The 13,677-nt window shown below is 49.8% G+C and overlaps 1 protein-coding gene across 1 annotated transcript in view; it reads right to left on the bottom strand.

Annotated features, from left to right (window-relative positions):
* Positions 1-275: 275 nt before the first annotated feature.
* PRPF6 (pre-mRNA processing factor 6) overlaps positions 276-13,677 on the bottom strand; it is a 31,572-nt gene continuing 18,170 nt past the window's right edge. The window contains exons 14-21 of the mRNA XM_044455353.1: positions 13,250-13,388; positions 10,945-11,064; positions 10,364-10,540; positions 9,737-9,870; positions 9,560-9,651; positions 5,094-5,208; positions 2,391-2,517; positions 276-1,646 (exon numbers count right to left, since the gene is read on the bottom strand). Of these exons, the coding sequence (XP_044311288.1) occupies positions 1,494-1,646; positions 2,391-2,517; positions 5,094-5,208; positions 9,560-9,651; positions 9,737-9,870; positions 10,364-10,540; positions 10,945-11,064; positions 13,250-13,388 (1,057 nt within the window). The 3' untranslated portion in view covers positions 276-1,493. The remainder of the gene's footprint in view (positions 1,647-2,390; positions 2,518-5,093; positions 5,209-9,559; positions 9,652-9,736; positions 9,871-10,363; positions 10,541-10,944; positions 11,065-13,249; positions 13,389-13,677) is intronic.

Here is a 13,677-nt window from a genome sequence, read left to right as displayed (position 1 = left end):
CCGTCTGACTGAGGACTGCGGCATGCTGGGAACTATCAGACTTTCTCTAAATATGCACAGGAGTGCGCCCAAAGAGAAGGAAGAGAAGAAACAAAGAGGATGCTGGCACACCACAATGTGAGCCTGCAGCATGGCGGACAAAGCAGGCCTCCGCTTCCCGCTTCATGTTTCCCATGGCTCCCGCTTCCCACCCAGTCTGGTCAAATCCAAGCCAGTGTATTACTCCTTCAAGCAAGAGTCAGCACATGGAGAAGAGAGCAGCACCAAAGAAGGCATCACAAAAAACAAAACAGGATTGTATTTTACAGTCCGTACTATGTACAACCACTGCTTGAGAGAGGGCTGCTTCTTATCACAAGGCCATGCATAAACAAGCGGATACACAGCACAGACACTCTGCCTTAACTGGTGTGGGGATTTAGTGCGCCGAGGTGTGGGGACTTTAGTAAAGGTCATGCCGGGAATTAATTTTTAAATAAATCCATCTACACTGAGAAAAAGGGTCTCCCCAGAAGACTGCCGTCACAGACTTCTAGGGCTAAACACACTCTCACAAAAGTCTATTTGATTCCTTATCTTGCCAGCGTCCTGTAACGTCTCTCTCCTAGTACTCTTTTTTAAAATTGTGGAGACAGGAGAAATTAACTGATAAGAAATGCATCTTTTAAGCTTATCAAAGGCCAAGGAAAATATGCCTGACGAAGACATTTTGGAAAGGTTCTGTCCTAGCTGGGTAAAGCAGGGAGCTCCTAATTGAGCTCATCCTAAATGCTGGTTTTTCAATTTCTGCCTTCCTCATCTTTGACGGGAATCTGAGCAATCATTGCCTCCCAAGTCCCTGCATGTTATGTCTGCACTGCAAACCAAAAGCAATTTCAGTGCCATTGTTTACCACAGGGAATTCTTGAAACGTGTAGCCTTGAGACAGGACTGAAGGTTCCCTTGGAGATCCCTGGCCTTCTCCTCACAAAAAGCTTTCTGAAACATTTGTAAAGTTATAAACTCCTGGGGATCCCGAGGCTCCCCCCTGACCAATGCATTTTAAGCCATTTTATATTTTGTAGTAGAAAAATAGACTGTGTGCTCTGATGCCTACTTCTAAATGGCCAGGATATGCTGTTGTTAAGAACGTAAAGTAGATAAATTGAATGGAAAGTGGAAAGACCCAGAAGGGTGGCCCAGCTACAGATGCTTTTTGGGAAATCTGGGTTAAGAGGCCTGCCAATCAACACTCCACAGTCCCTGTTCTAGAATATGCTGGTAGATAAAGTAACCTTCCATGCAGGTGTTAACGTGGCAGGTTGCTGTTACCATCACGGTACACAGAAGTGCCAGGAAACACTTGGTTTGCCCTCTAAATTGGACCAGGAAACCTGAGCCCGTTCAAACTCCTTCCGCTGGAGAAGGCCATGTTCGGTGTGTGTGTGTGTGCCAAGGGGAGGGATCGGGTCCCATCTCCCATGTCGGGCATGTGGCTAGATGCAGCCCACACGCTAGAAGGTGTTTTTTATCTTGGCTGCCACCAGGACCAGGACTTCGCTGATTTTGCTCTGCCAGTTGTTGATGTCCTTGGAGACCTCGCACCAGAGCTCTCCATGGCGTGGCTCTGCATTCTCGCAACGCTTCCGCACCTCTTCTTGCTGTTCCTACATGGCGAACAGAGAGAGAGTGACACCGGGGCTGGCTTAGTCCTCAGGTGCAGAGCCTTCCACAGGCGCAGAGCCTGTGTCCAGGCACACAACCCTGCAATCTTTACTCAGAAGTTAAGACCTGGTGTGCTCAGTGGGATTCAGATCGTAGCCGGAGGGAAACACAAACTCCTTCCCAGTCGTTCTGCATTCTCCCAGTCTGTGAGCTGGGCTGGGAGGCAACAGGCCAGCCCATGTCCTTCCCATTAATCCCACAATCCTTGGCCATGTCCATCCAGTTGTGGAATGGATTTACAAGGCAAATGGAGAACCTCATACTGCTCTTTGGCAAAATGCTTTGCAACAAAAAAGATTGAGGAAGGGGTACAAACTACAGGCCAAGTCCCTGGCACTTTTTCCCCTTAAGCTGTCATAAACACCTCCCAAAGATCAGGGAGAACTGCCGATAGACCACGTGGAGGGACATAGCAACAAGCTATAAGGAAGGGAAGGAAGCTTCACCCCTCAGAAAGGGCTCTCCAGGAACTAAGCAGGTGAGGACATTTTGGCAAAAAGGTTGCCCAGCCTCCCCGAAGCGCCTTTCCAAGATTCCAAGAAACGAGCAATGCAGCTCCACCCCAACCTCTGCGCATTTGGGATGCAAAGCAGCGGGCCCTGTTTCTGCACCATGGGAGGGTCCCACATCAGCAGAGCCTCCTCTGCAGGTCCCATTCAAGTCAGAAATCTCTCCCACCAAGTTACCTCTGTGCCGTGCTGAAGCTCGAATTTGTAGAAGAAAGCCCAGGCATCCCCCAGATCAGAGTCGATCTTCACGGTCCGATGGAACCACTCCCGAGCCTTGGTTATTTTGCGCTCACTCCAAAACAACCTGGGCAGAAGAGAGTTGGGAAAGAGATAATGAGGTAGGAAGACCAAAGGCCACTTTCTTATTACCACAATACTCATTACCACAAAACTCTTCCGGGGAAAGCTGTACCTGTGCAAGCCAAATCAAGCCTAGCCTAGCCAAGCCTAGCCCAGTCCAGTCCAGCCCCTCTTGATTTCTTTGCCTAGTGTCCATCCGCCCTGCGGCACCTACCTCAACACAAGCCCAGAAATCCCAGACTCAGGCTAAATACAAGCATGCACAACCCTGACTCAGCCTCTTCCCAACAGGCAAAATGAACCGGAAAGGGAAGGCTCGCTCTTCATTGGGACCAAGCCACGAGAACAGCTCTTCTACAAGCCCCATGGAAGCGAACGGAAGCCGCCTAAGAGACATGCGTGGTGGACAACGTGCGATGTCGAAGGGCACAACCGAATTAGATCCCACCCTCCAAAGCACAGCTGCCAAGCGGGGGGATCTACTGGGAAAGCAGCCTTGGACTGCAGAGGCCCTGAGAGCTGGGGCTGACCTCGCACGTTTCCCCTCCCAGTGCTCAGCTTGCACTGCTCTCCACAGATTCCAAAGCTTGTTTGTCTCGCAATGAACCAGCCTCACTGCTATTTTACAGAAGCCAGTTTCTGCTCATCAAAACACAATCAGGATGGGGCAATTTGGATCTGCTGTCATTTAATGCTGCTGGGCATGCCAAGCTGTTCCACTACATCGGCTTAAAAGTCTGGTAAACATTGGTATTTTAAAGCTTTAAGTTGTGACTCCTGAGAAAGGGAGGAAAAGCGCTATGTACCTCCTCTAAGATGTGCAGGCTACAGCTGAATGCTACTTAGAGCTTTGTCAGTGATCGGGACTGTACCATAAATGACGGCTGGACACTGAGGGACCATACCAGCCAAGACCATAATACTCTGCTTGGAGGACCAGTAGGGAAATGGAGGCGGTTCCCCTCAGGGGATTGTGGTGACCGTGGAGCGGAGCAATTTTGCCAGTGCTACTGAAGTTTCTGTCTTTCTTTGAAACCCTTGAATGCAAGGACCTATAAAGTCATCCTGAATGCTGCAATTCCAAAGTACGTATCCCAGCCTTGAATATTCCTACCCTGAAGAATCCAATTCCACATAAGCTGAGGAACTCCAGAGGTTTGGGGGAATGTTTTCGGGTGCACCACATGGAGCAGTGCTGGGCTTTGTCACGATGTGCAAATCAAGTGTCACAGAAGACACTCAGGGAAACTCCAGATCTCCAGAACATTGTTTCAAAATTGCTGAAATATTTACCAGTCCTTGCACATCATTTGACTGAATCTTCACCAATTGTATCCAAATTATTTCTACTAGCCAGCAGGTGTATGTAAAAGCACCTCGGAGGACCTACAGTGTGCCTCCTCTTTGGATCCAGCAAGTAGGAGCCTTCCCCATCCAAAGAATTAAGGAGCAGGACTCCAGGGATCAGTGGCATCACTCCCAATAAGCCTTACACTTGTCAGTCTTCTGGAAGCCCAAGGATAATTGGGCATCACCCTCTACATTCTCCCATCCAGTCAGTTAATCAATTTGCCAAACAAATGGCAAATTCAGTGCTTGCTCCCAGCTTGGTTAAAAAAAATCTACCTGTAGTTAGAAGGCAGTGGCACTGAGCTTGTTGACTGGAAGGGGTATTTCATCATGACAAGAGAGGGAGGCTGGCATGGGGTTAGCAGTAGCTGCTGCTGCTGCTGCTGCTTTCCAAGAGGAAAACAGCACTGTGGGAGGGAGAACGGAAGACGGTACCAGGGAAGCAGCTCTGGATATGAGGCACGGGGACATAAACTAGGTAGCACCAAAAAGAAACTGGAAATGGCTCTCCCTCAGCCTGCTGACCACATTTACTGCTCTGAAACAGGAACAGACCAAAGCCTTGCAAATACCTTGCAGAACCTGGAAATGCAGACTCCGCCCCCAAAAGGGACTGGAGTGTAGCCCGCTAGCAGCCTCTCCTCCCAAGCGCTCCTGCTTGCCACTGCTCTGCTGGCAAGTGGACCTATGGGAGGCTTAAGCTGACTGTGCGAGGCCCTCTGACCATACCACCCAACGCGGCGGGCCTCACATGAAAAGTAAATGCCCTTCTTTGTGGGCCTATCAGAGCAAGGTAAGCACCACTCTCCGGCAGATTCTGGGGCTGCACATGCACACAAGAATCTTGTGCAGTTTGCTCTGGTTCATGAAGAGCAACTTAGGGAGAAAAAAGATCCTGCATTAGCACTGCATTTACTGGAAAAATTTGATAATGTACATACTTTTCCTAAGCTGTCCCAAGCCTTAAGAAGAGAAGGCATTTTCTAGGGACTGAAATATGAATGTGAACTCTGACTGCTGTGACAAACGGGGGTGGAACCAAGAGCAGCACATGATACATTCCAACTGTTTGAACCTTCACATCTCGAAGTCTTTGGCAAAATGCACCCATAAGATTAGACACTTGATCTCTGGACAGCTCCAGATTCTGGATAACGTACCCAACTTTTGCTACCCACCCTGAAGGGTTTACAGACCTCCCTTGGATAACAAACAGGTACCATCACTCACTTGGCCACAGCCAGGAGAACATGTGGATCATGCTCACATTTCTTCAAAGCATCCACACTCTTGGTCTTCCTCTGGGGTCTGGCCTCTAGGAAGATCGCTTCTGACCACAGGATTCCTAAACCGCCAAGAAGAGATGGAATTAAGAACTGATCGAGGACTAATGTTAAGCTACTGTGGCTTAAAGGCAACACACATTGCAGCCTCCAGGCCAGTCCACCAGGTCCTCACAAGAAGAATCCTCCTCTTTAATTCCACCGACTTCTCAATGTGCTTGTTGCCAGAACAGCTTCAAGAGCAATGTTCTCTGTGAAGAGAACTTGTGCAAAAGAGCACCAGGCCACTTCTCTCTCCTGGATAATGGCAACATACTAAGTTGAGAGCTTAACCATACAGCAAAACTGAACTGAAGGAGGGCTGTCAAGCTCCATTTTAGTGCTCATTATTCCTGCATGTGCTGGCTAAACCGCTGATGATCGGCACTTCCACAACACAGTGTGCTCTCTGGCAACACAAACAGGGAAGTAATTCCTGGGATTCCCCCCAAAGAGCCACCTTCTTGCGTATGATCTTGCCCAGCCACTGCATACACAGGAGAAGCTCTTCCGCATGCTGCAGTGCAACCTGAACGGTGGGAAGGGGCCTGCCGTGCAACGCCACCAAGATGCAGACCTCCTGGCCGCAGGAGAGCCACCCAGCCCCCTCTTGACCGCTATTCTGTCACCGGTTGTTTCAACAAGCCTTTGGCCTGACCTCTGCCTGGCTCCTCTGTTTCCTCTATCCTACGGGCGTTGGATTTGCAGCTATTTTTCTCTTACTGTCGAATTTAAAGTGGTTTTTAAAATTATTGTTATGGACTGCTTTCAGGGGATGATGTTACTTGCCTCAAGTGCTTTGTGTTCAGAGAGGATAAAATCAGAAAATGAGCACAAGAAATGGAAGCCCAAATACCAGATAGCAAAATCCACTTGGGATTTCACCAATAGGAATGTGCAGAGGCCGTAAAACGAGCAATATCCCGTTTGCAGGCAGCCGGGAAAGCAGCACGGTGGGGCACGGCCTGGTGGCTGCACTTCACACTCCCAGGAAATGCCGAACGGGCGTATTTTGATGCAGTCGCTGAAGGGTCCCAGTTTGTGCTGCGACCAACAGCGCTTTCGAACTCCCAGGAGGGATCGGCCTGGATGCCATTCCACTGCAAGCTGCTGAGGTGTTTATTCTGCCCCTACCATCTCTGCCCGCAAACCAACCCCTGCCTTTATTTAAATTTTCAAGTGGCTGAGATCTGGAGCATTTGTTGATCACCAGCAAGAGGAGCATTTCTCAGTCACGCCATTCAGCATTCAAGGACAAACAAATACACCCCAGTGGGCCTGATGGACCTGAAAATTTGCAAGCCCTTTGCTCGCTTAATCATCTCTCCATAGGAGGCAACTTGGCAATTATGTCTGCTTCTAGTTCTTGGCTGCAAACAAGCCAGAAATCAATCAGGCCCACACAGACAGCTGAGAAGAAAGCCGTTAGGTGTGGAATTTTAATTGCAGCAGACAAACTCACACAGAGCATCTCTCAGACATCAGCACTCGTCTCTTTGGAGATAAGAAAACACGACCGAGGACAAGCCTCCAGAGAGAGATGCGTCAAGCAACTGAAACAGGCACCATCTGGAGGACATCTGATGGGTTTCAAAGCAGAAGCGTATCTCTGCTGAGGTCTGACGAAGACTGGAGCTCAGCAGAGACACGGGATGGTCTGCACAGGCCCAGGAATGCACAAAAGATTCCACTTACTCTCCAGAGACCTTTCCCCTTTCATAAATTAAAAGCAATCAATTAAAGAGAATGGCATATAACTTTGCTAAAGGAAAGCAAGAGTTTTAATGGGCTACTCTATTTATAGCACAGCTTTCCAAAGGGGAAGAAGACAAAGTGTTTTCTACATTTTTATATGTTGGCCTATTTGGATTTCACAGACAACCCCTCCTGCGAAACAAACAAACAAAGCCCATTAGTATGTCACCCACATTCTACATGTCTAAATATGTGCTGTACTTCTGCATAGTTCAAACCAGAAGTACCTTTCAACGAGTCTGAAATCTCCTCCTCTGCACCAAAGGCTCCATTCGCTTCTGATCTTAAGGACCAATGTACTGAGCGAGGCTTGAGAAGCTGCAAGCGCCAACCTTGTCAGATACATGAAGCGCTCGCCCAAATGGACAGGTGCCAATCCGCACCTACGTATCTCATGAGGGAACAGAGGAAGAAAACGTGGGTGTATCCAACCGAGTGAGGCCACAAATCAATGTCAGACAAAATGCCAGGAGGGTCTTGCACCGTATGCGCGATCCCTTCAGTGTGGCCCTGACCCACACCTGACCTGACGGGCAGCAGGTGGTACAACGGCATTTGCTTATGCTGTTGTGTTAGGTAACCGGGGCTCCTGCTGCACACTCCCGGAACACGTCACCTAGAGAAGCTTTCCCGTTCAGCCCTCCAGCCAGCTCGGAGAATGAACCTGGTAGCATTAGCCAGGCCCTACACAGGCAGGGGAGGGTTCAGGAAGAAACATCCTGTCCCTCTCTCTCTTTTGGAGACCCCACCGCTATGCTGACCAGGGCCCAGCTCTGAGGCTACTTGCAGGCCTGAATCCAAAAGCTATATTGCTGCAGGACCACAGAACTGGAAAGGATCCTGGAGAACTAGTCCATCCCCCTGTTGAACATGGAGGAGGGGAGAAGGGGTACAGAGGAGGAACAGGCTGAGCATATCGCATCAAGCTTAATCCCTTCACCAAGATCAACGAGCTACTTGGGGCAAACGCTGGCGGCCAACATCACTTTCCCACACACAGCTCAGGCTGTTCTCAATCTTCCACAGGCCTTGAAAGCCACTGAAGGGAAGTCCTTGCCAGACCATTTTGTTCAGACATTTAAGCATTTTCCCTCAATTTGCAAACAAAAGTCCCTCTATACATCTGGGAGGCCCTCAAGTATGCAGAATGTGCCACCTCGTTTTTGGGCCGCGCCAAATTTGCAAACTGATACAACCGCTCACGTCTGGTACTGGAGAGAACAAATCCTGCCAAATTCCACGTGTCCGATTCCAGCAGAAGGCACCAAAAAGGAAATTACAGATCACTGTTGCCAAGTGAAGGTCTTAAGTGTTTGGCCTTTGAACAAAACTGTGCTCTAATCAAGATGATTTTCATGTATATTCTCTAGCTACAGTTTAACACAACTTTAAAAAAAATCCTACTATTTCCATTGAGGCCTAGTGTTGAGTGCCATGTTTCCCCAGTCTTTTACCCTCTACCTCTCGTATCTTTTAACAAGCTAACACAGTTCCTCCTGAATTGGTTATTTATACATTCATTCATTTAATTTCTATACTCAGTCAACAGCCAAAGCTTTCTGGGTGGTTCACAACAACATTCCCCCATTTACCTCTTTGTGTTAACAAAGATGGCAATGCACAGCCTATGGCTCACCACACCATGGAAAGAAAATAGAACGAAAGAAAATGGTGCTTCTGCCTGCATGCGTGTGCACAAACCCACCCTCTTGCACTGTTGCCAAATGTCAGAAGCAAGTTATTTATCTATTAATTCTTTCTAAAGTTTTTGTTGGGTCCCACAGGCTGCCCAGTACCCTGCAGCCCACGGAGTCTGGTGGGGAGGGGTGAAAATGGCCGCAGGTCTTCCACAGATGCTCGCTGGGTGTAGCGATATCACAAGCCTGCTTCCAGCCTGGTTGGCGCAAAGTTCAGTGCACAGAACCACAACGCGGTTCATTATGAAGAGGGAAAGGAGCAGGGCACCGTCCAGAAGAGAAAAGTGAGCACGCAGGCCCACTGGAGCCAGGGCAGCAGGAAACACAATGGGGCTTACAGAGGTGTCCCTGCACCCCACAAAAGACCTTCCCAAGGAATCCACTTTGCTCTGCTCTGCTCTCTAGTTCTTGGAGCTGTTGGGCTGACTGCCCACAGCCGCTGGTCCAGGAAAGGCAGTGGGCTTTGACCACAATAATCCCTACAAGTCCAGCTTCCCATCCCCCAAAGCATCACCTGCAGGGTCTGGGAGCAGCAGTCGGCCAACCTAGCAAACCGCCTAACAGGGCTCTTTCTCCATGTTTCTCGTGCACCCCCCCAATGTTCCTCCGGCGCCAGAGCTCCATGTGCCAGGGCTGCTCGAGAGCTATTTAAATTGAGGGAACAACCAAGGATACCGTTTGCATGATATTCTGTTCTGTTATTCACAGTAAAAGGCAGGCTCTGAATGGACAAGTTGCAGGGAAGTCTCATGTGGGAGGAAGGGGCTTGTGCAGTACGAGCAAGAGTAGACGGCCAGCTGGCCACAATGTCCAATGCCAAATTGGGGCGGGGGGGGGGAGAGGATGTTAAAGAAATTCAATCGCATCCTTAGCAAAGGTCAGCAGAAAATCGTGTGTGAAAGAAAAAGGATTCCTTTGTTACCAGAATTGGGGCACTCTTGCAGCGCCTTGGCCATCAGGGTATTGGCGATGTTTTTCAGTCCAGCTCTGTATTCTAATCGCACTGATTCCAACCTGCAAGAAGGAAAAGTGCCACATTACGAAAGCTCCCAGAGCGACCGAAGAGATCCCAAAGCAGACCATGAGAGGTCTCACTCACCACAGGTCTTGGTTCTTTGGGTTCTTTAAACGCGATTTCTCCAAGATGGCTCTTGCTCGAGTGAGCTGGCCGACCTTCTCTTCCAGCCGGGACAACAGCAGCCAAAGAGGAATGGAGGTGGGGCATTTCTTTAGCTGTTGGGAGAGGAAAGAAATCCTTACTCAAGAGTGCACCACTGCAGGCAGCCTTTTCTTCGGCAAGGTTGACCCTAATCTCACCGCCACCATGAAAGAAGAGAGCAAAGATGAATGCACCTCTCCTTTTTATAAGTTCTCCCCATTAGTTTCCAGGCTGGGCAAATCCCCAGAGATTCTGATTTAAAGGAAGCTTGCAAGTCACGTTAGGTTTTCAGAACAAGTCGTTAATCCTCCTAGGCAAGAGCAGCTCAGGCTGGACAGTGACACAGCATGGGAAAAGCCACAGACACATCTGGACAATTGCTGGTGCCGGTCTGTGAGGCTGAGGCAACAGCTGGACAGGTCTGTGCCGCTCTCCTGGGACTTTCCACAGGGATGCTGCACTGCAGTTATTTTCCCGCTACTACGGGAGTTTAGAGAGAAGCCCATCTTCTCCTCAGGGAATAAAAAGGGGCTGGGAAGGAGGGATGGGAAACGGCCCAGTCCTTACCCCTTGGTTATAGGCCTCTCGGGCTTTCTCGATCAGCTCTTCCTGCTCCTCAATCTGCCCTTTCATCATCCACAGCTTGGGAAAGTCTTCGTAGTGCTTCAGCGCTTCTTCACAAAGCTCCTGAGCTGCAGCAATGTTCCCAAGCACCCACTCGAGCTTGACTGATTTCATGAAGACCTGAGAAGTCGCAGAGGGAGAGCATTCAGTGGACATTCCAAGCCCAACAAATCTACAGGTTGCCCAAGCTGTGCTTTCCCGTTGTTCACTGCAATGGGGCTGCAGCAGCAGTGGCCTCACCTGCCCCCCACCCTCTCCCCACTGGGAGAAAGCCCGGGGAAGGCAAAGAAGGCTCTTGAGGGCCACAGCGGATGAGCCTGCCAACACGGTCCCCGAGAACCAGGTGACACCGGGTGGCACAGCCCTGCCAGCAGACCCTGCAGAGCTGGCGGGAGGCTGGGCGAGTGCCACCTGGCTCGATGCCACGGTGCGGCCACCTGCCCGGGGCCAGAGTCACTTATTCCCTTGAATCCGGGCGGCAGAGGTGTCAGTGCAAAAGCATCCCAGAGTTTCCGGAGGCTTACCCTGGCCGTCGGGGCGCTGCTGCGAGCCTTTGCCAACAGCCTCCTCGCTCTTTCATACTCGTTGTTTTCAGATTCCAGCTTCACCGCAGCCAGCCAGATCTCTTCACTGTTGGGGTTAGCCTAAAGAACAGACAAGCACATGAACAGGGGCGTCGAGTCACAGGAGCCACAGCCACTTTTAACTGCTCCGCTGATCCGTCCCCACTGCAGGACAGGCCCTTCCTTTAACAGTTGAGGAATGCAGCGCCTCATTTCCTCAGTGGAGGCTGGCCACGCATTCCTGAGAAGGGATCAGCAGCAGTGCGGGAAAGACGATTCATGGCACGCACCAACTACGCAAGTGAGTGGGGGTGAGGTGGAGAGCAGAGCACAAGATGTTCTACCCAAATCAGAGGACAGTCAGTCTCCCAAGAGATGCCAGAGGAGGAGCAGAACATTGTGGGGAGAAGCGACTCCCGTCTGGGGTCGCTCCTGCCATAGCAATGTCAGTCCCCTGGCTCCAGGAGGGCAATGCCAACGTGCTGTGCCCAAGAGGAGCACCGGAGCCACCTGCTGGTAGACTACCCACGGCTCCCTCCTGCCTTCACCCACACGGTGAGCAGCGAGACAAGCCCTCCAGCTTTTCATCGGCTCACACTTCCCTTCACAAGAGCCTGGACACAAGCTGCTGTCCCCAGCTCAGGCACTCTCGCACCAGGTGGGCACGTCCTCAAACAGCTGGACCATTTTAAAAACGAACAACAGGCTAGAAATAGTCGTTCGCCAGTCTTGACCTTTCAAGAGTGACAATTTACCTCCCCATTATTAAAAAAAATATATTTCTCAACCAGCTATCCTCCACCCATTGTGCCCCAGGGCAGGCGCCCCATGACATAAAATCATTTTAGCAAAATACAAACACAGAACTTTTTGTCAACAGTTTGGTCCAAGAATAGTGACAGAGAAATAGAATCGATTAAGATAATGCAAAAAAAAAATGCTGAAAAAGAATTACAGACCAGAAAGGCTGCAAAGGACTATAAAAGCTGTACAAGGGTTGAAACAGGACTCTTTAAAATGCTGCGACTGATGGTCTTAATCTAGCTACAAGAAGGACTGCAAAGTTGCTACCAGCTCCAGTTCTGATTATAAGCCCCTCAGAGAGGGCAGGGAAACGCACCCTGGCTCCATCCTGAAGCCAACAGGACAGATGCCGTTTTCTCCCTAATGCTTAAAAGGTGGCTTGTAGTATGCAATCTGGGGAATATAACTCAACCTAGACTCCTTCAGAACAGGGTTATTTAAAATCTTGAAAATCTGTTCGTTGCCATTTTCCTGTACTTGTGCATGACAAGAGTCGAAAAGTATTGATTTGCAGCAGCTAATCAGCATGTTCTGGCATTGAGAAACCCCACAGCACCATTTCTTAGAATGCAAGAAAGGTTATCCAAGCGTGCAGAATAACATGAGGGCTCAGCACGTCAACAGCCACTTGCACGGATTGAGCAAGAACTGCCTCAAAGTGATCAAGTGATCCTGCTTCTGGAAACTGGGCACAAGCTGGAGGTTCACCCTCTCTCCCCTGTGCTGTGTGGCCTAAATGACTACAGTGGGCATTTACGGATGGGCAGCAAGCAGAAGACACTTCTCTGCATCGATCCCCATCCCAGGAGATCCCCTAGGGCCTTCCCTGCATAGTTAGATGCAAGGTCAAGGCCACCTTTCAGCAGGCACTTAAGCTTTAAACTATGGCCTGATAAGTTCTGTTTTTCCTGTTTTTTGGTTATTGGACTGTAAACTGCCCCCAGGTCATTGATCAGTGGGCGAGTCTGTGGACTCTTCCACAAGATGACTAAGTTGCAGAAAGCACCAACAGTGCCCTGTTTGTGGAAGACTGGTATCCTTTCAACACAGACGTTCTCCCCGTGTTTGTAATGTATTTTTCTTCTCTTTACAAGTTTAGTGTACCGTTGTGTATGATGTCCAGCTTTTGTAAAGCACCATCAAAGCTTGACTGGAACTCTATACCACTAGAACTCTTGACACAATTTATGGGCTGTTTGCAAAAACATTTCTGGAAGCAATGCTTGCATCTGTTCATATAGATAACATGCTTAATTTCTTAGGAATTTCCAGAAGGCTTGGTGAAAAGAGGAAGCATCAGGTAGAAGAAAGGGCAAGAGCAATAGACTGATGAAGGGCACCTAGGAAGGTTCAGTGACAGTATCCCACTGCATCTTCTTGCCGTGATGCAGGAGAGCTTCCCCCATGTGGTGCCTCGTCTCGTCTGAATGACAGTAAAAGCTGGGCGAGGACACACACTCACCTGGAAAGCCAAAGCCAGAATGCTCCTGGCAGCAGGCACGTCTCCAGCAAGCCACTTCGACTTGGCTCCCATGAGCCAGAGGACTTCAGCCTTGGGGCAGTGAGCCACAGCCCTCTGCAGGAGAGCCTCCAGGGATTCCCTGCGAAGAACAGAGCGTCAGCAGCAGCAGCCTGAAACCCTGAGCACCTAGACACCCAGGTGCCATCTGCCAGTACCACTGATGGTGACCATCCCAGAGAGATCAATTCTTTCATCAAGGAGACGGAGGAAGTTCTGAAACATGCGCACTTCTCAAGCTCAGAAATCAACTGCTGGGAAGCACCCTCCAAATATGGTTCAATGGGTAAATGGAGAGGCAAAAGGTAAGAACAGACCTCTTCTTATCCTGGAAGACACTAAACTATTCACTCAAGTGACCGGGGAGCCAC

This window comes from Varanus komodoensis, unplaced genomic scaffold, assembly GCF_004798865.1.
Source record: "Varanus komodoensis strain SLA01 unplaced genomic scaffold, ASM479886v1 scaffold8, whole genome shotgun sequence".
Taxonomy (NCBI): domain Eukaryota; kingdom Metazoa; phylum Chordata; class Lepidosauria; order Squamata; family Varanidae; genus Varanus; species Varanus komodoensis.
Note: the sequence above shows the minus strand (reverse complement) of the source record. Positions and strands in the feature narration are given on the sequence as shown.